The following is a 26,123-nucleotide window of genomic DNA, read 5'->3' as shown; positions in this document are numbered from 1 at the left end:
CCAAAAAACATGGAAAAGTTGTATGGAAAAAAGTGAATTTTAAGTTTAGCAGTAAATATAAGACTTTAAATAGTGAAAAGGTAACAATTTTTTTTAAATCTACTTAAAATTTAAAAATCTATTTTAAGTAGATTTAAATGTGTTAAAAATACCAAATTTTAGCCTGATTATTCACTAAATATAAATGATATTAGTGAATGAATGGAAAATTTTCACTTGGTAACAAAGAAATTTTTATTTTAAAGACTATATATTTTAACATTTTAAGGCCCTATAAGCATCAGTTACTATTGCACTAAATTATATAATCCTTCTCACCCGCCTCAAAAATTTAATTTTAGGTTTCAAGGTAAAAGAATTTGCCTCTGATTTAAAATCTCTAAGTATTTTTTGTGGGATTAACTAGTATGAAGAAAGGAAAAGAATGAGGGCAAATAAAAGTTGAACCTTGTGTTTTTTTTCTTCTTCCAATTCTTTTAAGCTCTGCAAGTGAATATCATATTTCAATTGCGGCCAATGAGACAGTCCCTGAAGTTATTAATTCGACTGAGGACATTGGAAATGAAATCAATATTTTCTACTTGGTAAGAAATTACCTCTAAATTAGTACTATAAAGGAGTTATTTGTAAGATTAAGATTAAGGGATGCATTCAGTCCTCGGCAACCACAGGATATTGCTCCAGATCTGAGAAGCTCTTCGTCTAGAAGGCACAGTTAGGTAGGTCACTTGGACTTCTGGCATCTGTCTCTGTAGATTAAGGAGCTCCCTACTCACCTAAGGATTCAGCCCAGGGAGGCCGAGGAGAAGGCTGAGGGCGGGAGATCATGCTTGAGCGGTGGGAAGGGAGGGCCACAGCACCTGGTTGCCCCCAGTCAGTTGCGCCTCTTCTAAGCAGATGAGAACTTCTAGATACTGCATTCAGCTTCCTGCTGAGCTTCATCCTGCCCACCTTTCCTTCCCTATGAAATACACTCACTATTGGTGGGATGATGTGATACTAAGTGGGAATTTTAGGTTAGTGGATAAAAGCAGATGGAGACTGAGATGAAAGTCAATCTGACTCTCAGCATTGCCACAATAACCCTAGCTGGGGGTAGGATTGTGAAGGGAAGAAGATGGGTGTCTGGTCTGCCTGTACAGTGGTGGCAGATCCCATCTAGCGGGAGTGAGAAATGTTTATGGGCTTAGGGAATTATGGGAAGTTGGGTTGAGGCAAATAAAAATATGCTCACCTGTTCTGAGTGGATCAGCTAGAAGTCCTCCCTCCTTTCCTCCTCCAAAAAGACTGATATGTCAGAAAGGAAGATGAGCATGGTAAATTGACAAAGAAGAAAATTTTAATTCTGATTTTCCTTTAGTCCTAGTCCTATTTTGGGATTGGAGGGGTGAAGGAACAATCTGATTGTAGCTGATGCATATGGCCACTGACCATTAAATATCCCTATTTTTCACTTAAATATGGCAATTCTTTGTACAGTGCCATAAACTGCGTTCATTCTGGAATTCAAAATATTACACAACTTAATTCATCAATTAAGGACCAAAGTCCTACATAAGACAGAAAGGACACCATTGAAAGAGAAAGAATTACATTTCTTTTTTTTTTTTTCCTGTAGATTAGAAAAAGTGGGCAGTTTCCAATGCCGGAACTTAAGCTGTCAATTTCATTCCCCAACTTGACATCAGATAATTATCCTGTGCTGTACCCAAGTGGATGGTCATCTTCTGAGGTGAATCATGTGTGCCTTGGAATTCTGTCATTACTGTTACCTTTTTCAGTTTGTATTTATAGCCTTTTGATCTGCATGCCACTTGTGATAAAGAGTTTTACCAAAGTAACATGGAGAAGCATTTAGAAAACTAAAATAATAATAATAATAACTTCCACTAGTTAATTAGTAGATGTTTTAGTTCCCTTCGGCTGCTGTGGTAATAAATTGCCCCAAAGTGGGTGGATAAAAATAACAGAAATTTATTCTCTCACAGTTCTGGAAGCCAGAGGTCTAAAATCAAGGTGTCGGCAATGTCGGTTCCCTCTGAAGGCTTGGAAGGAGAATCCCTTCCATGCCTCTCTCCTAGCTTCTGGTGGTTGCTGTTGCCCCTTGGCGTTCCTTAGCTAGCGGCAGCATAACTCTAGTCTCTGCCTATGTCTTCACATGTCCATCTTCCCTGTGTTTCGGTGTCTTCTCCTTTTCTGTCTCTTATAAGCACACTCTTCAGTGGATTTAGAGCCCACCCTAAATCTAGAATGATCTCATCTGGGATCCTTAATTTAATCGCATAGGCCCTGACCCTATTTCTAAACAAGGTCACAGTCGTAGGTTCCAGGTGTTAGGACTTGGGCATATGTTTTTGGGGTCACTATTCAATCCACTAGGGTAGATTTTAGATAACTGTTGACTTATGCCTGACATATTTGTTACACTTTTAAGGAGTTCAAGGTGATCAACTCTGTAAAGGGACTTCTTAATATCTCCTAACGAAGTCCAGCTGCACCTAAAGCAGTACAATGCTATTTACTCACTTATCCCAACAATAGCAATATCGCACCCACTTTGTACCTATAGCATTGAATGAGTCTATATGGTAGTTAATTTTTATGGTTCAGTCTCTAAAACATAGAAAATCACAATAAGTATTAAAATAACGCATACATGATTTCAGCATTTGACAATCTGTCTTCTTTTCAGAGATATTTTTTTAAGTTAAAAGGTTCTCAGAAATCAAGAAATAGCAACAGTCATAGTTAGCTTGTAGTATTTAAATGTTTTCCTAAAGGCAAGGAAAAAATAAACCTCTAGCATTTCCCTCTAATTTAAAAACGTAGGTTTGTGATAATCTGGAATAAAATTGTACTTTTCTTTCTACTTGAACCTTTATCCTTTTTATCTTTTATCAAGGATGTAGAGAGTCCTGGGGAAGCAAAAAGTTTGTTAGATTAAGTCTAGAGAAGCAAACCAGCTGTCTTATAAACGTGGCGTTTTAACATCTATTGGGCTGCATACTTACATCTTCCTCCCACAGAGATGAAGTGCTTCCCTTGGTGTGTAGGGACTCCAAAGATGTTATTGGACAAATACATAAATACAGATGAAAGCCCCCCTCTTTTTTTTGTTTCATAAAGCATCATATGAGCCATCATGTTGAATAACAAATGCTGACTCTTTCTGTTCTTCAGTGGAATTTTAAATTTCTTCTCTCTGTGTTATGGGAATTCACAAACAAATGTTTGATGGAAACAATAGGTCAGTGAGTGTACTACTTATGTAATAGAAATTTCTACTAGCATCCTTCGTTTTCCGTAACAACCTTACTGCTATCTATTACAATTCAAAAGTGGCACAGTGACAGTAATTATTATCTGGGGGTGGGTGTGTATGGCTAGTCCAAAATAGCTTCTTCCACATTGCATAGTTACAAAGATGAATCTTTCATATATGGCAATGGCTGTCATTCACAGGTTCTTCACGTTATTGCACCAACTCATTTTTCCCTTTGACATCTGGTATTGTTTTATAAAAGAAATATTTTTATTTCTTAGAATGCAAACTGCAGACCCAGTAGCCTTCAGGATCCTCGTGGTATCAACTCTGGGCAGAAAATGATTATATCCAAATCTGAAGATCTCAAACGAGGCACAATTCTGGTAAATTCAAATAACCAAGACAAGTATTAATTTTACCTCATGCTTTCCAAGTGAATAAATTCAATATTGACCTAAAAATTACTATCTTATAGAATATTTTAAGATACTATCATTTATCAAATGGTAAGAATACTAATATATACCTCTGGACGTTTAAACAGGACTGCAGTACATGTAAATTTGCCACCATCACGTGTAATCTGATTCCTTCTGACATGAGCCAAGTGAATGTTTCACTTATCTTATGGAAACCAACTTTTGTAAAAGTAAGTATTGCATTGTTCTATGCAATTATTGAGTTATATTAACAAATATTTGTTCATTACTTAGTATGTGCAAAACAGAGTGCTTCTATAGAAAGAACACAAGACTGGAAGTCTAAAGGTGGTCCAAGCCCCAGCTCTGCTTAACCAGCTATTTGGGTCTCATTTTCCATGTCTGTTAGTAACTATCTCCCAGGTCCCCTTCCAGATATGTGCTTTTTCAGTCTTTCTTATCCTTTTTCTTTGTACCTAAAGAGATAAACACCTATATGGTACCAAAGTTTGCGCTTGTCATAACACTTTGGAACTCAGTTAAGGGACAAAGACTTGCAGAATGACAATCCTTGACACCATTAGCAGAAGATAGAGCTAACCTATATTATGGACTCGTGTTGGAGCAGACTATAGCTAGCTAGCTACCTATTTATATATATATACGTTTCTATATTCTCTATTTTCTATATAAATATATTTTGGAGGACTTTTTTGACCCTTAATAAAGTCAAATCTGTCTGACAACAAACTAAAACTCAGTCCATTGTATTTTGTATGATTTATTTCTCTTTTAGGAAGCATTTGGTTAAATATGTGAAATTTCTATTGTTTATATTCAGTTGCTATTTTTGTAAGTCATGAATTGAATATTGACAATTTCATGTTTAATCCTAAACAAGCTCCTATATAAACCTCCTTACCAGAGTGTAGCTATTTCATACTTAGCTACATGAAAGGCGGGCAGAGTTGAAGGTTTGTTTTTTTCTAAGGATGAATCTGAATAGAAATTATTTAGAAAATTTTTCCATTTCATGACAAGGATCGAAGTGAGAATTTGAGTGCAGAGAGGGAGGGTGAGTACACAATCATCATTTTGATTCCACCAGTTTCATTTGGATGTTAACAAAACTAGTGTTTTTAATCTCTCAGAAAAATCTTAGTTTTAAAAATTGCATTACTGGGGCTGGCCTGGTCGCATAGTGGTTAAGTTCGCCCACTCCGCTTTGGCAGCTGCTGAGGTTCATGAGTTCAGATCCCAGAAGCAGACCTGCACACCACTCATCAAGCCATGATGTGGTGGTGTCCCACATACAAAAAATAGAGGAGGATTGGCACAGATGTTAGCTCAGTGACAATCTTCCTCAAGCAAAAAGAGGAGGCTTGGCAATGGATGTTAGCTCAGGGGCAATCTTCCTCAAAAAAAAAAAAAAAGAAAAAACACCAAAATTGCACTCCTCAAACCTAACTAGCTCTCATTGTGATTTTGCTTTTCAGGCACGTTTTTCCAGCTTCAATCTTACTGTAAGGGCAGAACTTCAGAGTGAAAATGCATCACTGGTTTTAAGTACTGGCAATCAAAAAAGAGAGGTGAGTGCAACTCTAAGTTTTGAAAACATTATACATTTCACTCTGAATTTTGTGACATAACGTTTTATGATTGTTTATAGTCCCTAAAGCAGTGACTAGTACCACTCTCAACAAGTGACAGACACTTTTTCCTTCAAATTATACTTGATTAACTTCAAGCGTGATTTCAGTCTCCTTCTTTGTAAGAAACCGGCAAACACCATGATATTTACAATTAACATGCCATGTTTGGCTTTACTGCTTCTCACTCTCACAGTAAATTGATGTTTTTACTTTCAGCTTGATAACAAATGATGCAATTGTAATCTTCCTCCTTAAAAACTAACATTATAAAATGCAGTTGACATCTGAAAAGCAGACCTGAGAAACACTTTCTTTACAGAAGTTATCTTTATACTGTATAGGATTACATGTAAATTTTTTAAGCTTTCTTCATTTAGTCATTGGGAAATTTCAAACAAAAAAATGAAGTATTATTCCCTAATACAAATTCATACTGAGTCTTTGGTAAAAATGCAATGGTTTGAGTTTTTCCTCTTGTCCTTTTATAAAATAAGGCCGAAGTATTTGTTATAGACGTGGACACTTCAGCATGGTCTTCCCTCTTATCATGGGAGGGCTTAAAATCCCATGTGGACCTTATCAGTCAGAAAATTCTATTTGGAAGCTACCTGACATTCAGATGTTGTTTTAAATTTTCTTATTTCAAATTAGTGCTTATTTCAAATTATTACAATGTCAGTGACTTCTTATAGGTACTCACTTTTAAAGAATATATGCATATAATGCATATTATATGCGCAAAATATATGCATATAATGTTTGCTTACTTTGTAGCGAGCACTTAGCCTGATAAATGCAAGGTTATTTCACATACAGAAAAGCCAAAGTTTTACCAATAAGCACCTAAAATATGTGAGCCCATGTTGTATTGGAAAAGGGTAACTTTGATTCTTAAATATGTTTTGTTAAAATTTTATAATTGTCTTTATTTCCCCTAAATGTTAGTTTAAAGCAATTTATTATGTATTTTGTCCCAAAAGAAAATTATACCTAAGTTGTTTACTAAAAGCAATCATTTTGTAATTGTGTGATCTTAGGGAAGTCACTGATCCTGTCCAGACTTGAGTTTCTGCATCTGTAAATGCAGGGAATTGTTTTAGACGAATTTAAAAGCCCTCTAAAAGGTCTGATTCTGTATCTGTCTATACTCCTGCCAGCTCTGTATCCCCGATAGATCAGCAGTGACCTACCCGCAGTGATTGAAGGGTTGAGGGGTTTGGACCAGGGCACTACATGCAAATATCTCCCCTGTTAGTTTGCTTTTTTACCCCTAATCTCCCTTCTAGCTTAAGGAATTGAGATGTTCCCTGTTAAATGCAAATACAGAAGCTTGAGCTGTTATTAGTCATTTGTAGCTACCCTGAATTAGTTTTTTTCTCAGAAAGCTGAAGGATGGGACACAGAGCAGACAAGTGTCATTGAGAGAGCTTGAGTAGCTGGAGCACTAAAAACTGTCTGCTTCAAAGTTTTACTTCTGTTAAGAACTAATTTATAGGTGCTGACTAAGAGTAAGTTACCTGCAAGAGACAGTGTGGTATAATAAAAAGCGCATCAGGGTGAATATATATGCAAAAATTCATTTACCTGTACACTTGAAATTTGTGCATTTTTCTGTATGAAAATTATACCTCAATTCGTAAACAAAAGAAATAAAGCACATTAGAATTAGAATAAGAAGACCTACTCAGGGTTTTATGTCAACAACCTGCACCATTTCAGCCTAAACTTACGCTATTGTGATAATACACTAAAGTCTATCAATAAATCTTTAAAACATATAATACTTTTCGTTCTCCCGGAGTTAAATTCACCCCTCCCTTGAGCATTCTGATTCAGCCAGTTTACTCTTTATGTATAAATTTCTGAAGGATAAGATTATAAATATATTTTTGGTTAATAAATTTGACACGGTTAAAGATTTAGAATAGATGAAAGGCGTTTTAAAATATAAACTCAATGTTTTCTCTGTATGTAATAATGAGATTAAGTACACTGTTTGATAGAAAATTATAGCCCAAAAGAACTCTGTGTACGAGGAGTTCTGATAGGTGTTTATCAGTGTTAACAATCTTGCTTAATAATTTTCAGCTTGCTATTCAAATATCCAAAGATGGGCTACCAGGCAGAGTGCCATTATGGGTTATCCTCTTGAGTGCTTTTGCTGGATTATTGCTGTTAATGCTGCTCATATTAGCACTGTGGAAGGTAAGCACCAAAGTTCCTTTGACTTTTTCTCTCAAATTGTCAACAACAAATTGTAAAATAAATTATGATTTATTTGTGGTGTGGAAAACAGTATCATACAGCAATGGAAAACACTGAAATGATGGCCAAGACAAAATAAAAAAGAAAAATGCATATCTCAAACATTGTGTACAACTTGATCCCATTTTTGTAAAAGAAAAAAAAATGAGCATATCCAAAATTCATGGAGGCTCTCTCTAGAGGTTGGAATTCTAGGGGACCTTTAATGTCTATAACGTTGGAAATTTTAAATTAAGTATGCATTACTTTTATAAGCAGAGAAGAATGAAACTCTCTTTTATAGAAAAAGAAAAGAAGGAAATCCAATGTCAATTTAAGAATATATAAGAAATGGAATCATGATTAAGATAAGCCTTATTTTCTCTGTATCTTAAAAATCAAATACTTCTTTAATGAATCAACAAATATACCACATTTTATACAATAGTTGTGTGCCTGAGTGAGAGATGAGAGATTTATGAATTAGTTGATGAAAGGGAAATCTTATAGTTTCATGGACTCCTATTTCAAATACTCTTGTGAAACTAAGAAACCATCTATTTTCTGTCCGTTAATTCTGTATATTTACATAGATGTTTTACTTAAACTGAGGCATGAAAGATTTTTCAAACTCTTACCTGTACCACTTTCAAATTAAGCTGGAGTGAAATGATAGCTTTTTGTTGTTGTTATTGTTGAGGAAGATTCACCTGGAGCTAATATCTGTGCCAGTCTTCCTCTATTTTGTATGTGGGTCACAACCACAGCATGGTTCATGAGTCATGTAGGTCCACACCCGGAATCTGAACCTGTGAACCTGGCCACCAAAATGGAACACACTGAACTTAACCACTGTGGCACAGGGCCAGCCCCAGAGATGATAGCTTTTAAGATAAATTTAATAGAGAATAAAATCCCATAGAAAAGTTGACTTTAATGTTTTTCCAATTAAACATCAAATTGACATTTATTCTAGCATAATATCACCCTATATTTTTACCTATTGTTTTGTTAAATAGCTAAACCGTATTAAAAATACAGATTGTGGCTACATATTCATTTTTCTAATATCTGAGCAATAGAACTATCTTTTAATCAAATAGTTTAAAAAAGGAAATTTCTCTCTCACGAAATTATCAACTGTACCTATCTTTTCTGACTCTCATAATGACTACCTTTCTCTTTTGGGGGGTTACTCTTGGAGGAGAAGAGGAGTAAAGCCATGTAAAGATGTAAGTCAGTAAATAGAATCCATAGCTTTTCGCCAGCAAAGTCTCACAAGACAGAATTCTTCCACATCTCAAACCTCCAGCTCTTCCTCCTGCTTTCCGGGGTATCAGTGCTCTGTTTGTAATACCGAGCTTTGCCACACTGTGGTACCCAAGGCCTGGCTTAGGTTGTCAAGGTTGTGCTTGAAATACACAATGTGGTTTCTTCATTTCTATGTATCTCTAATAGAGAGGGTCTGTTACTGTTAGTTTCTTTCAGTGTGGTCTTCTGAGCACTGCACTTCCCCTATAGTTCTAAGACTCTGCTGACAAGAGAAGAGGAAAGCCAGAGCTGATATTTGGATAGATTCTCCCTGTCTACATACCTGTTTAAAACAAACAAGTTTCATCTACCTGTTTTTTGGTCATCAGTCTGAAAAAGCAGAAATGTAAAAATAAACACATTCTTCCATCCAGTAAATGCTTTGTTGATACATTCTGATCGCTTCTTAGATCTTCTTTTCAGTCCCAAAGGAAGGTCGTTTAACAACCTTTGGACTGTCCTGACCAGGAGGTGTAGTTAGTTCAGGTGCTTCAGTGGGAGATCCAGCAACCAGCTCTGTGATTCCATGGCAGAAGGGAAGGAAACTAGCACTGACTGAGTGCTTACTATGTGCCGGGAACTGTTTTAAGCTTTTCCACTTTAATATTAACATCACCCCTAAGAGGAAGACACTATTTTGAACCTCATTTTGTAAAGGAGGAAGCTGAGGCATAGAAAAGTTAAATATGTTCCCAAAGGCCACATGGTTTGTCAAGCTTCAGAGAAAGGATCTGAATCTAGGTCCTTTCCCTTCAGTGCCAAGACTATTAACCCCACCGCTCTATGTTCTCTCTTGCTTTTTATTTACTCTGTTGTCCTTACAACATTTTCAACTAAGTATTTCAACTCCCTTTTCACTTGAGGACACTGAAGCAAAGAGAAGTTAAGCAACTCTCCCAAGATTACCAGCTAGCAAGCATTCAAGTGATGCTCTCTTTGCAACACCCATCCCTTTCCCGGTACATGCCACTGCTGCACGCTATGGGACAGGGCTCTTTACTCCAGACTCCAGAATTAGGTTTTGTTCAAGAGGGTCATGAACTCTCTGCAAAGTATTAAAATATTTGATTTTGGAATGAGAGTCTCTGGTTGACTTCAGACTTTCAGCATTTCCATTAATCCTAGAAGATTAATGGCCCCTCCTCCTGATTGAAAGCTGTGTTGAAAATCCCTGAAGAATATGTGCGGTCTGCAGTAGGCTCAGAAAGCTACTCTCATCCCCAGGCATTTTTTTATCCTAATTAGATCTGGAGCAGACGCCTCCGGACTATCTCTTCTTCCTCCTTTTCCCAAATCCCACGAGTCTGGGCATTCACTGGAATTCCTAGTCTATGACTCCATGCAAGGGACAGGCCATGATTCCATTTCAAAAGACACATTCTATATCTGCATCTTAGCAGTACACATGGCAGACAAAATCTTGACAAAATCTTATTAGCTACTTAATGTTGAGAGGAAGAACCTTGTAGGGGACATGGGTTTAAAGAGATAGAGAAACACATCCTGAAATATGGTACCACATGCTGAGGGGGAAGCCCACTCAGGCCAGTGTAACCGATAGAGTAGAATGAGACTCAGCCACAGAAGAACCCTGAGAAAGCAGGACACTCCTCTCCCTTAACTTGATCTCATACTGATGCCTGAAGTTCCACCATTGATGATTCACTTATTAACCCTAAAGTTTTGTTCCTCATTCAATATGTATACCCTTGGGGAGTGTGGATGGGGAGTAACACCTCACCATTTTTTAGCCTTTTACATGTTAGGTTGAATTTATTCATTCCACATTAAGCACATACTTTCTGCCACAGACTGATTAATCAGACCCTTTGCTATAGGGTTTTGAACTAGGGGAGCATAAATAAGATCATTACATAAATATGGAAAGAAAAGGAAGGAAAGCAAATGCTACAAGGAAAGTCTGGAGGCAGAAAACAAATTTGACTTGCTTCAAATTTTGTCTAGAATTGGCCCCATCCAGTTGAGGCTCTAAACTATATTCTCCTAATCTCCACTCCAGTCATCCAACTTCCACTAAAAACCTAAGGTTAACAGAACTGGTTGGGGGGAAAAGTTAACAGAAGGTAAGTTTTAAAATAGCAAATTTAATATGTGAAAACAAAGGAAGGTTGAAAAGAAGGAAAAAGGCTTGAGAAAGGAAGGATGGAGGATCAAGAGCTGGCTGGGCAGGAAAGAGAAAAGCCTTGTAATTCACCACCTGCTTTTGTGAAAGTCTAGTCTGGTTGATTTTCGACTCAGGACAAGCAGGAGCAAGTTTAGGGGCCTAATGGTTTGTGAATCCAGAACTTTTATAATCTTCTATAATTGGCTCAGAGGAACAGGACTGAGACATGTAGGAGAATTGGCATTCTACAGAAGACAAATTTATTGTTTTTTCATGTTCATTTGTTCTGCTGTTCCCTTTTCCTCATCTACCACAACTAGATTCTGGCATGGCGGAAGACACAAAGCCCTGAGTAAAACTTCTCTGATTTAACACTGCATGTTTTGACCATTTATCCCCTCGAAGCCTTCAATCGTTCAATAATTAATTTAAAAATATATAATTTCCTTGCAGAATTTACCATAACTTCATGTTTAATATGATATGAAGGTACCACACTTTCAAAAAGTTAACTTATTGTGTTTGCTTGAACTAGTATAGCTCACTTGCAAATTTTGGGAAAAAAATACTTCTCTAAGACCCTTAATTTCCTTTTTTTAAAATACCTATAATAGGAAACAAGTAGATAAATCACTTGTAATTTTTATGATGCCCCAGATCATAGATCATAATGAAAAATGACCCTTGTTCACCCCTATCTGAAGTTTTCCATATTTTCAAGGACTCCATTTTCATATCCAAATGATACAGGGTGTTTTTAAGAGGCTCTTCGTGTCAAGCCCATATTCATAGATCTTCTGACACAGTTAAAGTTAATCCCAACTCAGAAATCTCCCCAACCCCTTAGCCATAGCGTACCTGCCAGATTCTCCATCGACTCCAATGACCTTAACTTATGACCATCAGTTATCTGATGGAAATTTCTCTGCCACATCACTGCAAAAAAGATGATGGCAAAGTAGAGACGGTGCCAGCTAACTGCCATTTGTACCTCCTAAAACGTTTTCCCAGAACTCTTTATTTTAGTTAAGCACATGTACTAATTTTTATTAGGAGACATGATATATTTAACCAATGAAAAAGTTAAAAAGTGAAATAACAATTTCATAAATGTCATTTCTTGACATTCATTATTACTTAATAAGTCAATGAAAAGACTACCTCTCAATTATGTTGATTGTTTGTATTCCCAAAATTGCTAACGTATTATTAACTTAAATTGTATTCAAGGAGATTAGTATTTATCGCCTAAATTCTAATAATTAATTGTGTTATGTTTTGTATTTTCTCAACAGATTGGATTCTTCAAAAGACCACTAAAGAAGAAAATGGAGAAATGAAATATTTTACAAGAAAAAATAATTATTCAATGACCTATCCTCAGGTTTGCCTAAAATATGTGACAAGAAATTTATAAATACAATTAAAGACATAGTCCTTATATAATCCATCTAACTTTATGTAATCCATCAGGGATTAATCACTTGGAAAATAACAGATCAAACTAGATCCCAAAACAATACCATAAAGATATATTTTATGAAATGATGAAAAGTATTTTTAAATAATTACTCATTTTTGATGAGTATTTAAGCAAAATTACAAAATGTTTTTAAGATGAAGAATAACCTGTACAAATATGTTTATATATTAAATAACCACTCAAAGTATTTAAGGAGTGCATTAAAAGATTTTTATGATCATTGAAACATTTACTTTCAAAACAATATAAATTCAGTTTTTTCCATTGATTCCTGATGGATATCGACATCAACATGACAGTCAACATTTGTTAATGCCAAGAAAGGAATTGCCTGAAAAAGATTACTTCCCCCTATTCAAATGAGAAAAAAATTGCAGGTAGAGTCTGTAGACAATATGGAATGAAAATAGGATTAAATCACAGAGAATATAGTCAGCATCTTTGTGTTGGGTTCTGCACTGGAAAGTTTTCTTTCCTGAGTGTTTGGAAAATAGTGTAATTGAGCTGAAATTCTATCTGGGGTGGAAAATCAAGATAGACTTGTTTAAAAGCAAGTGCACTGAATGGATTAATTTAAGCTTTTACAGAACACACTTAATTTTGATATTGAGCTCTAAAACTCAAAACTCTTTTATACTGAAAAAACACATCAGTTTTGTGTGGCATAATAGTGATTTGTCACAAAAAGCCACGCTGTTTGTGGGATATGCCAAAATGGTTTCTGAATGGAACATGGCAGTGCAGATAGATGCCACTGAAATGCTGAAGTCATCTTTGCTGAGCAGCTTTTGAATGTTAGGGGTCCCAGGATGTAACCAAAAGTAAGAGTTTTCTCAACTCCTTGGTACATGGTTCATTCAAACCCTCAAGCTGTGAGAGTATGTTTATTTTTAATTTTTTTAAAAGTATTTAATTTTCCAAACACATTTCTTATTTTTCTGAAAATGCAGTATTCCATTTCAGTATTGTATTTTACCAAGAAGCCACTGCTTTTTAAGTGTGGCTTATTAATATTTAAATAGAACTCCAGAAATGTATTTTAAAGAATTTCAAGTTTGAAACCTCGCACCAACAGAAAGATGTAACACCTTTGTATGTGCTTCTTTGTTCTTGAAGTAATCATTATGGTGCATGGGACTCTACTGTAGCATAAACTCCTAGGTTGCTCCATTTCTTAGGAAAATAACAATGAATGAATGTATAGTAGCTGCATGTGTGAACTACTGCTGTAAAATTTGCTGTCACGTCTACAACAACTCCTCTCTCCACCCAATTGACCAACACAAGACCAGAACCTGTAATTATGCAGAAAGTCCTGGACTCTGCTTTTCTCATGATGCAGCAAACCAACAGAGAAATTAAATACCGTGGATTTAATTTTAGTTTCCTTTTTTTTTTGGAAGAAGAAGATTATCCCTGAGCTAACATCCACCACCAATCCTCCTCTTCTTTTGCTGCAGAAGATCGGCCCTGTGCTAACATCGGTGCCCATCTTCCTCTACTTTATATGTGGGACACCTGCCACAGCATGGCTTGATGAGCAGTGCTAGGTCCTCACCCTGGATCCAAACTGGTGAACCCCGAGCTGCCAAAGTGGAGCGCATGAACTTAACCACTGCACCACTGGGCCAGCCCCTGGATTTAATTTTTTAAACTAATTTTCAAGGAATTATCTGAGGACTCAGAGTCAGCCTACCTCATGACTCTCCACATCTACATCTAAGATCCTGATGGTCGAAGCCATGCACCTGGGGAGGGCCAAGGTCATCAATAGCTAGAAGGAAGGCTCAGTCTTCCCAGAGATTTGGTATCCTTCTACTGGCCTGTCCTTGTTCAGAAATGTCTACTTTTGAAATTACCTTCATTCCCACTATTTATCTCCAGGTTCAGAAATCACTCTTTCCACCTATTCTTTCTTTACCCAACAAAACTCCAGTTTCTCTTATTCATGGTCACCCTGTTGCACAACTCCAGTGCACGGAAACCTGCTCAGCAGTGCTGCTCCAATCTGAGCACATTCTTAGAAATAAATCTAACACATAAAATTAAATTCTCAGTCGGCCTCTGTGATCCCTAGGCAAAACATTCACTGAGCCAGAAGTGTGCACATTTGAACTAAATATATTCTTAACCCAAAGGAGAAAAAGAGAAATGATAGCATTTTGAACTTTTTTAGAAAAGAGAGAAAGAGCTGTTTGGCTACATCATATAGCTACTTATAAGGCTGGCACATTTTTTAACATGTCATTCCTGGTGTTTAAGTAGAATATTTAATGAACTAGATATACTATTTCCCTAATATTATAATTTGTGGAGGTTTATGTGTGTATGTGTCTGTACATCTGTATGCATGCGTGTGTATAAACACATATGCACCCACACACACATATGCAGGCATACAAATTAAGTACAAAATACCTCAATAACACCAAATGACAGGGTTTACAAAAGATAAACACACAAAAGTTATATCAACAAGAAAAGTTTGATTCACCCACTTTACATGTACTTTTCATTTTCATTAATATTTAACTTTAGCTTACAGTTCTGCAACTATCTAAAAAACATAAATGCAGAGGCTTTGATTAAAATAATAAGTCAACAGATGTCCCAAATTAGCTTTTTGCAAATGTTCTAAAACACAGTCAATGATTAAGAGATATACTAAACTCTATAATTTTATTTTAAAACATTTAATAAGAAAAGTGAGTGATATTTAAGACTATGAGCTTATTGGCTAAGTTAAGTTGCCAAAAACTTTCTCTTTTTTTAATTTTGATATTTTTTAAAATTGATTATTGCTTCCACTGTGAACTATGTATGAAGTGCCTTTCCAGACCAAGCCTACAATGGTATATTAATAAATCGTTTAACAACTGGCTCTCCAGGAGGAAAATATTCCGAATTTGTATCATTTGCCAGTTCCCATGATTTAAATATTCTTGCCATGGTCATTTTCAAGCTACCAACATAACCCTAAACAGCTTGCAACATTCCTGAAACTTTATCTGTCAACTCTCATGAACCAGCATGAGCTGGCTTCAGCACACCATTGAGATAGATTAGATGACAATGATAGGTGATAGATGATTAGATAGATAGGTAGATAGATAGATAGAAAGAAATATAACACGTTGTATATATATATACATATATATATATACACACATATGCAAACACACATAATATAATCGTATTTCAAATTATGCTTAAAATACTGATCTCAAGCCCAGTAGAGATAATGCTACATAGTTCCGCATTCTTCCATGTCAATTTTTAATACTATAGCCTTCCTTTAATATTAATAAAATGATGTGAACTTGCAGGAGAAGAAAAGAGTTGAAAGTAAGAAAATATAAAGGATGACACGCAGTGAAAATCAGACCTCCACAGCCACAGAGAAGCTGTTTCACATTCTCTAGGAATCTAGAGTCCTGGACTGATACTGTGAAGGTTATTCTTTGTAAATATTTGTGATTTCTATGATCCAATTCGAACTTCAATGATCCAATTTGTTCATTTGTTTTCTCTGAGCACTAGGTTCATGGATAATTTAATCCTTGAATACTTTTTGTCATAAATGTGCTTGAAATGAAGCTTCTGGAGGAGATATTTTACAAAATTTGATGCTTACTCAAACATAATAATTTTACCTACAAATGCGTAGATAGATAGATATATATCTCCTCTTTTCCTTTTAGAAAATCAACGTCTAGGCTCAGTTGGAAAACAAATACTTGCACCAAGAGCAAAAGGTGGTTGCCTAGTACTTGAGTAAAGCTGGGTTGTAGTAGAGGCTGTGAGAAGCCCTGGCTGTATTCTCTGTCAGCATCCCCCGAAGGGCCACAGAGGTGCAGTGTGAATGGCCAGCCCACCAACTTCCAGGCGATGCGCTTTCATACAGGATGACGCCTTTGTCAAACATGTTGTAATCTGCTCCATGCGAATTAACTGTCTTGGATTGCACAACACTGAGAAAACCAGGGAAGACCCAGGCTCAGAGCACGGTTATTGTTCAAATAAAGAGGCTTCTGGCAGATCAGTTTTTTAAAAATAGTATCCTAGGTACCCTTCATTTATTTTCAAAACTTCTCAAGTGCCCCTCCGTTAGTCTTCTCCCCCAAGGGAGATTTTTGGGGAGACTATGGAGGAAAATCTGTTTAAAACGTGTTCTGTTTGCTGTGAATACTAGCTTCTGCAAGGTGACCATTTATACAGGATTTCAGTCATAACTTCTTCTCTGGCAGTCTAACGGGATGAGATGGTATAACGTAATAGGAATAAAATGCAGTGCACTTCAGAGATGGAACATCTTTAAGAGATTTGTAAACCTTTACGGAACACCATCAGCAACTGTACCAATGGGGGATCTGGCAGGATGCAACCGTCTGTTGGGTCTCCATCAGCACCCTACAATTCCCATCCTCACCTATGGAAATAATAATCCAAAAAAATGAAAAGAAGGGCTTTAAAATGCTCACAGTGATGCTATTTTTTAACTAAAATAAACAATTTAACTGTAAAGAGCAGACTTTTTAATGCAAACACAGCTTCAAGGTGAGTCCACTGGGCAACCGCTTCCAATAGGACTACTGACCCTAAATCCCTCCTACACAGGACTTCTGAGACCACCCACTAGATGCTGACTCCGCGGTACATTATGAATGCTGCCACTTCCTGAATGGAAGCACTGCTGTGCAGCATCTTATGTAGAACCATAAAAATAGACTTAGCATCTAATATTGTAATCTGGTGAACAAGTCAATGTCTTTGATCCTCATATTAAAATTTAACCTTGCATTTAGACATTCCAAGTAACAGCCTTTAACTATCAACCCTGAGGAAACATAAAGGAGAGTGTGTAGGCTCTTCAACCCCAGTCCCATTATTCCCTACAACATCTGGCACCCCAGATGTCTAGTTCTTAACTGATGAGAATGGATCCTTCTGCCCCTATAAAGTTCCTGAGCTTAACTCCTGAACCCACTACATCCTGGGGTCAGCCCTTCCACATCAGACACATCCATAAGCACTTCTTGGTGAAATTTTACCATAACAAAAAATAAGTGAGGATGAGTTATCACTTCTAACCTTGGACTCCATCCTATGAGATCAGCTTTTGTTTTCTTTTCTTTTTTAAACACATCAAAACCTTTCGCCCGTAGCTAATGAGTTCAGAACTTTACATAAGGCGTCCTTGCATTTTCCTCCCAGCACAGACTGGAGAATTTCAATGATTTTAGGATTGGGCAGCAGGAGCTACAGCCCTTTTACAGGCTCTCTCTGCCTTCTGCCTTCCAGTTGGTTTCTTCTCTTCTCAACTGCACAGCAGGGATGTTCTGTTTTGACCTGGGGCTTCCTTGGCAAGGTCGTTCATTCTAAGCCTTGTGCCCCTTACAGGACTTTGAATGGTAGCTCGTTCTTTGTTGCCAACTTGAGACTTGGAAATCGTTTAATTATCTAACACACCACGGAAATCATGGCAATAAACTCAGGACCAATGACACTCATAACTAATGATGTTTGATCTTACCATATTTCAAGTCACGTTTTTATGAAAAAAGACAGTCTGGAATTTCAGGAGTTCTACAAAAGACTGAGACTCAATGTTTAATCTTTTATTTCAGTTTGACCCATGCATATAGAATGGGGACAAAATTTTAAAAAGAAATCTTCCAAATGACACAGAATGTAAACCAGGCGTCCTCTTGAACAATACCCTGCTGACAATCCCTGCACCCACCCCCGTTCTTTAAGAGGTGGGAAGAGATTGGATGGGGCAAAGGGAGGGATGTGATTGTTCCTTTCCTCCACAGAGTAGCCAAGCAGAAGGGTGCCACCACACAGAACACATCGGTGGCTTCCTGAGAGGTGACAGCATCATAGGTCCAGTGCCAGGGGGTAGTCATCCTGTCGTGCCCCTGAGGCATCTTGCGAGTCAGAAAAATGAGCAGGAGAGGAAATTAAGCTATTTACCTTTTATGTATATACTTTTACTCCTTGAATACTGTAAGCTCCCTCAGACCACGTCATACCCGCCCATAATACTAACACATGTACTTTGCACATATAAATTGATTAAATAGAGTATATTTTTACTTGTCCATTAACCAGGGTTAATTTCCTGGAGTTTAACACACTTTGGGCTCAAGTAAAAACAATCATTTGAAGCAACAACAGCTCAGATCTTCTTCATACTAGAACCATGTGACGTGGGACATCCCCATACTTAGTCTTGAATTCTGAGACACCCTCTGCCCCTATTCAGGATGCAACAGCCTCCTCTCTGCCTTCCTTATGGGAAACAATGGCCTCTAAGAAGAATGCTGTACTGTGTATTACTACTGTGAGGTTGTAAAAGTGTTAATGGACAGTGTAAAGAATTGTATCCATTTTACTAAAAAGAAAAAATGTTGTATATAATAACTACTGCCCTGAAACATGTATCATAGGTACTCCAATAAACTTTTCTGCACCATCTAACATAAAGTGTATTGCATTGCTTGTTTTTTTATTTACCTCAGAATAAACTCATTAAAATGAATAGCTTAAGGGTATGTGCATTTCTACAAGACTTTAATCGGACCGACTCCTTAGAAGAAAATGTTTTGATCACATTCAGGAACAAAGAAGCGTGACCTTTGTTAACTCCAGTAATTTACCAGATGCCTAATTTAAACCCATGTTTTAAAAGAAATCAGTTATAGGTAACAGTCATTTAAGCTGATATAATTAGAAATAGCTGAGAGAGTAAAACAGTGTTTTGAATGTCTGATGTATGGTGCATCCTGTACACTGCTTTGAGGTCAGAGATTTGGTATTTTTGTATAATTCTATCTTATCTTGTGTATCAGCTGTGTATTTTACGTCAAGGTAAATGAGCATCCTGTCTACTATGTTAAATAAAAAAATGACTCAAAAATGTGACTACTGTAATTTTAAGTACATGAATTTTATCCAAGGTTAATATTTCACCCACAACTCCAACTTTTTTTTAGCTCCTTAGTAGGTTTTCGCTTTGATGCTGTAAAAGGAAAAAGCTGAAAGCAAATTAAGTCTGTCTGTGGTGTTTCCTGTACACAATATAGCAATGCGATTAGTCTTTTGCAAACTTGAGACAAAAACCACAGAATCCTATTACTACATATCTTCTCCTAATGAGATGGTTTAATAATAAATTATCTACTATATAATAATAGATTGGACCACATAGAGTGAAGCAAGAAAAAACACTAAGAAGTCAAAAAAAAAAGTTATTTTCTCTATTCAATCTATAATTTAAAGAAATAAAAATATGTAAGGTCTAGAAAAAATACAGGAAGAATTTTTAATAGTAATAACACATGTTCATCTTGTAAAAGATTTCATCCTCAAATTATGGTGTAGGATGAATGATGGAGGTGTTTTTACAGAGGAAACAGACTGAGTTATAAAGAGGTTATTCGCCGGTCCCGTACCTAATTTGCGTCACCACATACCCCCGTGCCCTGTCTTTTCTCTCTTACTGTGAGATAAGCAATTCTGTTCCCACTTCACCCAGGATGAGATTGCAGTGGAGGTACCAAAAAGCATCTGGATATATGTATTTGCTATAAAATGTGGCGTACATCGGCACTTATTATTTGTAAGTCTGGAACATAGGCACAATATTTGCTTTCTTATCTTTTGTGGTAGCTTTGTTTACTCTGATTATAACATTAATGTGATGATCATGGACACATGTCAGGAAGAGTGTTAACTGAATAGAAGTGATCATTAAGAGGACTGGACGTGATTTCTATTTTCTTTATAATAGCTATATTATTTCAATTGTTTTTAAATAAAAGAGTATCAACTTTTAAACCAGGAAAAAATCATTTAGGGTAAAAGAGAATATATGCTCATTGTGGAAAATTTGAAAAACAGAAAAAATAATTCAAAAACAGTCATTACACAAGCACAGAAATTACTAACATTAAATTGTCTTTCTGGGCATATGTGTTTATTTTTTACATATTTCTATTTTGACACAGTTCAAATCACAGAGAACATGGTACCCTGTACTTTTTAAAAATTTAGCATTATATTTCTTAATTTTTCTTTAGTATTAAGAGGGTGATAGCCATCAATAGGGAGGAAAATTACCCCCCCCCCCACACACACACACACATTCTTTCCAAGTTAATAAACATTATACACATATATACATGCCATACTAAAATTCTCCATAGTCCAGATGTCAAATAATTACTTCTTTACCTACTTCTTCAAACAGGAGTGGGATGGGGCAGAGAGCAAGGAGTGAATGGGCAAAGGTGGGAAAGACAATCTCACCAAGAATAATAGCAAATGTGGCTCATTTATTGTGCAAAACCAGCTGGGTTATTTTATTGACAATTCTAGAAAAATAATTTTTCCTAGAAACAAGACCTGGCATCTTGAGTTCTTGCTTACAAGACGTTGTAATGCATATTACAAGCATTAACTAAAAGAAGTCAGTAAAGGAAGAACAGTGGAACAAAGAAGACAGGAGACATAGAAAACAAATAGAAATATGGCAAATGTAACTTGGACCATATCAATAATTACATTAAAGGTGAATGGTTAAGCACTCAAATCAAAAGGCAGAGATTGCCAGGCTGATAAAAGTCTAAGGTCCATCTATATGCCCTCTAAAAGAGACAGGCTTTAGATTCAAAGGCAAAAATAAGTGGAAAGGAAAATGACAGAAAAAAAAATTCCATGCAAACAGAAACCATAAAAGGGCTGGAGGTGCCTATGTTAATATCAAACAAAGTGAACTTTAAGATGTGTGCAATTCCAGACTTGGGAAGATTCTAATCTTGTGAGGAGGAAGAAGACCCCTGGAATTCCTCTAAGTATAGAAATCCTAGATTTGTATTCGTGTTGATTTTAATGTCCTGCAGATTTTCAAGGACTCATTGGTGCCTGAAATGAAACTTCTGCGTGGAGTAGAGCAGAATCATAGAGTCATCCCACTTTGAGACTTGAGCTTAAATCAGTAGGTAGGGTCCCTGACCTGCACAGATTCCAGTTTCAGTGGTCCAATTCCTCCCTGATGGCAGGAATAATAGGGCAAGCACCATTGTCCATAGGCACCCAGGCTGCCAGCCACTTCATAGTTGAATGCAGTTTGGTCATGTGCCAAGGCTCTAGTTAGTACTTCACTGGCAAGTGCTGGCTTGAATTAATAAAAGCAGCATTGAAACATCTGCAGGTTTGGTCTTTAGCTTCCATTTCGTTCAGCAAATTTTTGGTTTTGTAGAACCTTTCAACCGAGTATGTGTGGCACGGATTCATTTAGACACTACAATTCCAAATGGTATTCCAAAGACAAGAGTGGAAATGCCTCAACCTGGTAAATAAAGAATAGCATCCAGAATTGGCCATCAGACTGTAATTAGTGGAGCTGGAAGTTAGCCATGCCAGGGACTGTCCTTGATGAAATGCCCAGGGCTCTTTAGTTTCACATGCTGAGTCTCTCATTTTCCAGTTTCTTCCTTCCTTTACTCTCAGACTTTTCTATTCTCTTTGCACCCAAGTACCATCTGTTATTCCTTTTCCCACACTTTTCAAACCCGTTTTTCATGCCTGCCCATTCTGCATACCTCATCACTATAAGTGAGTAATTCTGCAAAGATTCCAATTAGTGTATTGTTTGACAGCACATCAGTTTTCTACCTTTTAAGATGGACCACATCTTCATGAATGAAGATTGAATGTTTAAATGGTCATTTGTATTCTGCAGGAGATTTACAATTGGGACACATAAAGCAGGTAGTTTTGAATGAAACTGATGCAGCTGGGTGGTCTCCCATTTTTCTACAAGGAGAGGAAAAAGAGAGAAGTCTAACATTTATTGCCTACATCCCATGTGCCAGGCACTGGGCTAGGCACTTTTTCCATATTATGCTTTTTAATCCGATCAATAACACTAAGTGGTGGTATTATTATTATTATTTCTGTTTTTCAGATAATTTAACTGAGACTCAAAGGAATTAAAGGGCCGGTTCAAGGTTATAAAGCCAGTAAGTGATGATACTGAAATAAAAACCAAGATCTGTGTGATTCCAAAGCCATTTCCAACAACAGCAGGGACTTGAGAAGAAGTCTCAGGAAGAAAAATGAGAACACACTAATACAGGAGAATACACATCTATCTTTGTAGTACCTGGCACGAAGTAGACACAGGAAATATTTGTTTATTATTGAATGAATGCAAGAATTGATAAACTGAGTAAAGTTTTATTTATCCAGCTATTATACCTCTTTGGGAGGAAAACCATGAACATACAGTGTGGTCACTAATCATAGACTCACAGATTCGGAGGCAATTTAAAAGTCACTCAGTACTGGAAACTTCTCTACAATGTTCATGACGTGTGACCCAGCCTATCTCGGGCTCTTCCAAGAGAGAAGTTCTCACTCCAGCTGCAGCCTTGCTCTGCTTCTGAGAAGCACTAATTGTTTGAAAGCATGTAATTACCTTCCATATTCTAATGTTAGCTCTGCATCAACTTAAGTGTCTGTGCATTTATCTAAATCTTCTTTAACCTATTAATTATATCCTAGAGTAATGAATCCCATAAACTTACCACTTATTGTGCAAAGTCATACTTCATTTAATCTTTGTCTCCATATTATTTTAGTGTCTAAAATTGCCTCTCCACTTAATATTTCTCAAAGTATTTCCCTTCTACCAACTGTCAGGACTCTCAGATGAGTGTTTTAACTTATTCAAAAAATAAAAGAGCCCAATTGATAAAATTGTAACAATATTAAGATCATTACTATATGATAAACTGTTTTGAAGATCAAGGCAATATACGACAATGCAGACACAAAATACAACACAGCTATAATGCATTTTGCATCTAATGATCTTTTCTCATAGTGTCAAGTAGGTTCTTGATAGAATTATGAAGGTTTGTAAAATGAAAGAATGCCTTTTACAAAGAATGTCTTAGCTCATGTATGCTGCTGGCATAGGTCAAAAAATTAGTAGTGCTTATTTAAGATTTTAGATCTTTATATTATTATGCTTATGGGTAAAAAGTTTAAATGAAGACTATTTCAACATTAGCAAGCTACTTCTGATAAAAAATGGTAAATACTAACTAAAACAAAAACTAAAAAATGTAAAAAAAACTTTTAATGGTTATTTAGAGGATAGGAAATTGAGACCTTAAAGAATTCCATCCCTAAAAGTGCCTTTAAGGTTCTCCCAAAGTTTTAGATAATATCAAAGCCATAATACCCAAATATTATAAATCAAAACACTAAAATTAATCATCTTCCATTTGCATAAAAAATATAAATATTTTTGTATACATGTTCCAGAACAAAATAAGTATTTTGGAGAAATAATAATTCATTTAAGGCTGTATTTGTTTTCATGTAATATAAAACTCAGTTTAGAGTGGCTTAAAATTGTTTACAACATTTAAACAAATTGTGGGGGGCCGGTGAGTGGCACAGTGGTTAAGTGTGCACGTTCCGATTCGCCGGCCCAGGGTTTGCCAGTTCGGATCCTGGGTGCGGACGTGGCACCGCTTGGCACACCATGCTGTGGTAGGCGTCCCACATATAAAGTGGAAGAAGATGGGCACAGATGTTAGCTCAGGGCCAGACTTCCTCAGCAAAAAGAGGAGGATTGGCAGCAGCAGTTAGCTCAGGGCTAATCTTCCTCAAACAAAAAAAAAAAATCATTGTGGAATAGCCAGACGGTGGAATGCTACTCATCAATACAGAAGGAATGAACTACTGATACGCAACAACAGAGCTAGTTTAATCTCAAAAGCATTACGCTAAAGGCCACATACTGGATGATTCAATTTATATGAAATTCTAGAAAAGGTAAAACTATGTGATAGAAGGCAGATAGCAGTTGCTGTGGCTTGAGCCAAGGTGGGAGTTGGGGGGAATGACTGATTGCAAAGACCTGTGAGGAAACTTCTTTGGAGTGATGGGAAAGTTCCACATTGTGATTGTGGTGATATACATGACGGTATACATTTGGCAAAACTCTTGAAATTGCCCACTTCAAATTAGTGAATTTTATTGTATGGAAATTATACCTTAACAAAGCTGACCAAAAAGAGAAAAATATTTTTAAAAAGGAAATTATAAATACCTAGACTTTGACAGAAATCAGCAGCTCAAAGGATGGTGATGAAGCTGGGTGACAGAAGCAGGCAATGCTCTCAGGAACAAAAACAGGAAAAAAAAAAACTGAAAAGGCGAAGACCCGCTATGCATAGAATATTTACTGGCGAATGGAAAGGTACAGGTGGAAGAGAAGCAATAATCTGGGAAATAACACAAGGAAATTTCCCAGAACTGAAAAACGTCTAGAATTTTCAGATGAAAGAGGCTCACCAAGTTCCAGCCAGGATTGTTCTTAAAAAGGCACAATCCTAGAAATGATCTAGTGGAATCTCAAATTCAAAAGACAAAGAGAAAATCTTATAAAGTTCTCAAGAGATAAAGATATTGCATACAAAGGAAAAAAAATTAGACTCCGACAGATTTCTCATCTGTAACATGGAAAACTAGGAAACAGAAGACCAGAGGCAAAAGGAAAATGACTTTCGAATCCCAGCTCAGTCCCCCTTCATGTACAAGTATGCAACACAAACACTGGAAACCCCAAGACACCAAAATGTGCCACCTATGGGCGTGTTTTGGGGAAAAGAATAAAAGCTACCCTGGTCAAATCAAAATTTTAAAATGACAAGAATAATAATATAGATAAAATAGAAGAGGTCACTTAATCCTCTGACGCATATTAGTTAATCAAATAAAGGTTAAAAGATACTTGTTTTTAGAAGATATTCTTGAAATAGGAAAGGAACCTTATAATAAAAAGTATTTTTTTAAATTAAACTTCTTAATTATTTTAACAAATAATTAAAAAGGAGTGGGCTTAATTTTCTGACATGACCGGAAGTCCAATGGTAGATAAGTTTGAACTGTTGCTGTAGCTCAGTGATATCATTGTCAGTTCTTGGAAACTTTGATTCTCTTGGCCTTTTTGCTGGCCTTGGTCACAAGCCAGTTTGTTGCCCCTTCCGGAATGACAGCTGTGTTCCAAGCTGGAAGAAGGTAGGGAGAAGGCCAGTCTGACCTTTTTTAAAAAAAATCAGAATCAGAAAAGATTTCCCAGAATTCCTTCCTCCCAGCAGACTTCCACTTACGCCTTGTTGGCCATAATAGTGTTACATGACCATTCCTAATTGCAAGGAAATAGAATATTTAACTTCCAGTCTCCATAGAAGGAGTAAGAGAGAAGTTGCGTGGGATTGGCTATTAAGTGATTCAACTTGTACCGTCCGCTCAAATGATATTTGAAATAAAATCAACAGAAAGAGGGACTGCTCAGACATCCTAGGGGATACCTAGCTCTCCAGTGAGGCATTTGCTTTATGTTTAAATATTATTTCCACTGACTATAAAAGGAAGCATCAGCTCTCTTTAATCAATTTCTATGTGCTTAGATTGAACATTGCTATGTCTTTCAAAGTTTATTCTTATATGAATGGAACTTCAGACCAGAAAGTTTCTCTGAGAACCTTCCCAACTCCAAAATTCTATCTATGAAAGTACAAAGGAAAAATTAAAAAAC

General features: G+C 36.5%; 1 protein-coding gene across 3 annotated transcripts in view; it reads left to right on the top strand.

Moving 5' to 3' along the window:
• ITGA1 (integrin subunit alpha 1) overlaps window positions 1–26,123 on the top strand; it is a 157,436-nt gene that overhangs the window by 128,504 nt on the left and 2,809 nt on the right. The window contains exons 23-30 of one of the 3 annotated variants that reach the window (XM_046672422.1): window positions 482–584; window positions 1,619–1,732; window positions 3,544–3,648; window positions 3,810–3,914; window positions 5,181–5,273; window positions 7,425–7,541; window positions 12,312–12,400; window positions 15,826–18,988. In XM_046672422.1, coding sequence (XP_046528378.1) covers window positions 482–584; window positions 1,619–1,732; window positions 3,544–3,648; window positions 3,810–3,914; window positions 5,181–5,273; window positions 7,425–7,541; window positions 12,312–12,356 — 682 coding nt within the window. In that variant the 3' untranslated portion in view covers window positions 12,357–12,400; window positions 15,826–18,988. Of the gene's footprint in view, window positions 1–481; window positions 585–1,618; window positions 1,733–3,543; window positions 3,649–3,809; window positions 3,915–5,180; window positions 5,274–7,424; window positions 7,542–12,311; window positions 12,401–13,902; window positions 13,925–15,825; window positions 18,989–26,123 lie in introns of those variants that run through there. The other 2 variants (XM_046672421.1, XM_046672423.1) reach the window with 2 other exon arrangements.

The sequence above is a fragment of the Equus quagga genome, chromosome 9 (assembly GCF_021613505.1).
Source record: "Equus quagga isolate Etosha38 chromosome 9, UCLA_HA_Equagga_1.0, whole genome shotgun sequence".
Taxonomy (NCBI): domain Eukaryota; kingdom Metazoa; phylum Chordata; class Mammalia; order Perissodactyla; family Equidae; genus Equus; species Equus quagga.
Note: the sequence above shows the minus strand (reverse complement) of the source record. Positions and strands in the feature narration are given on the sequence as shown.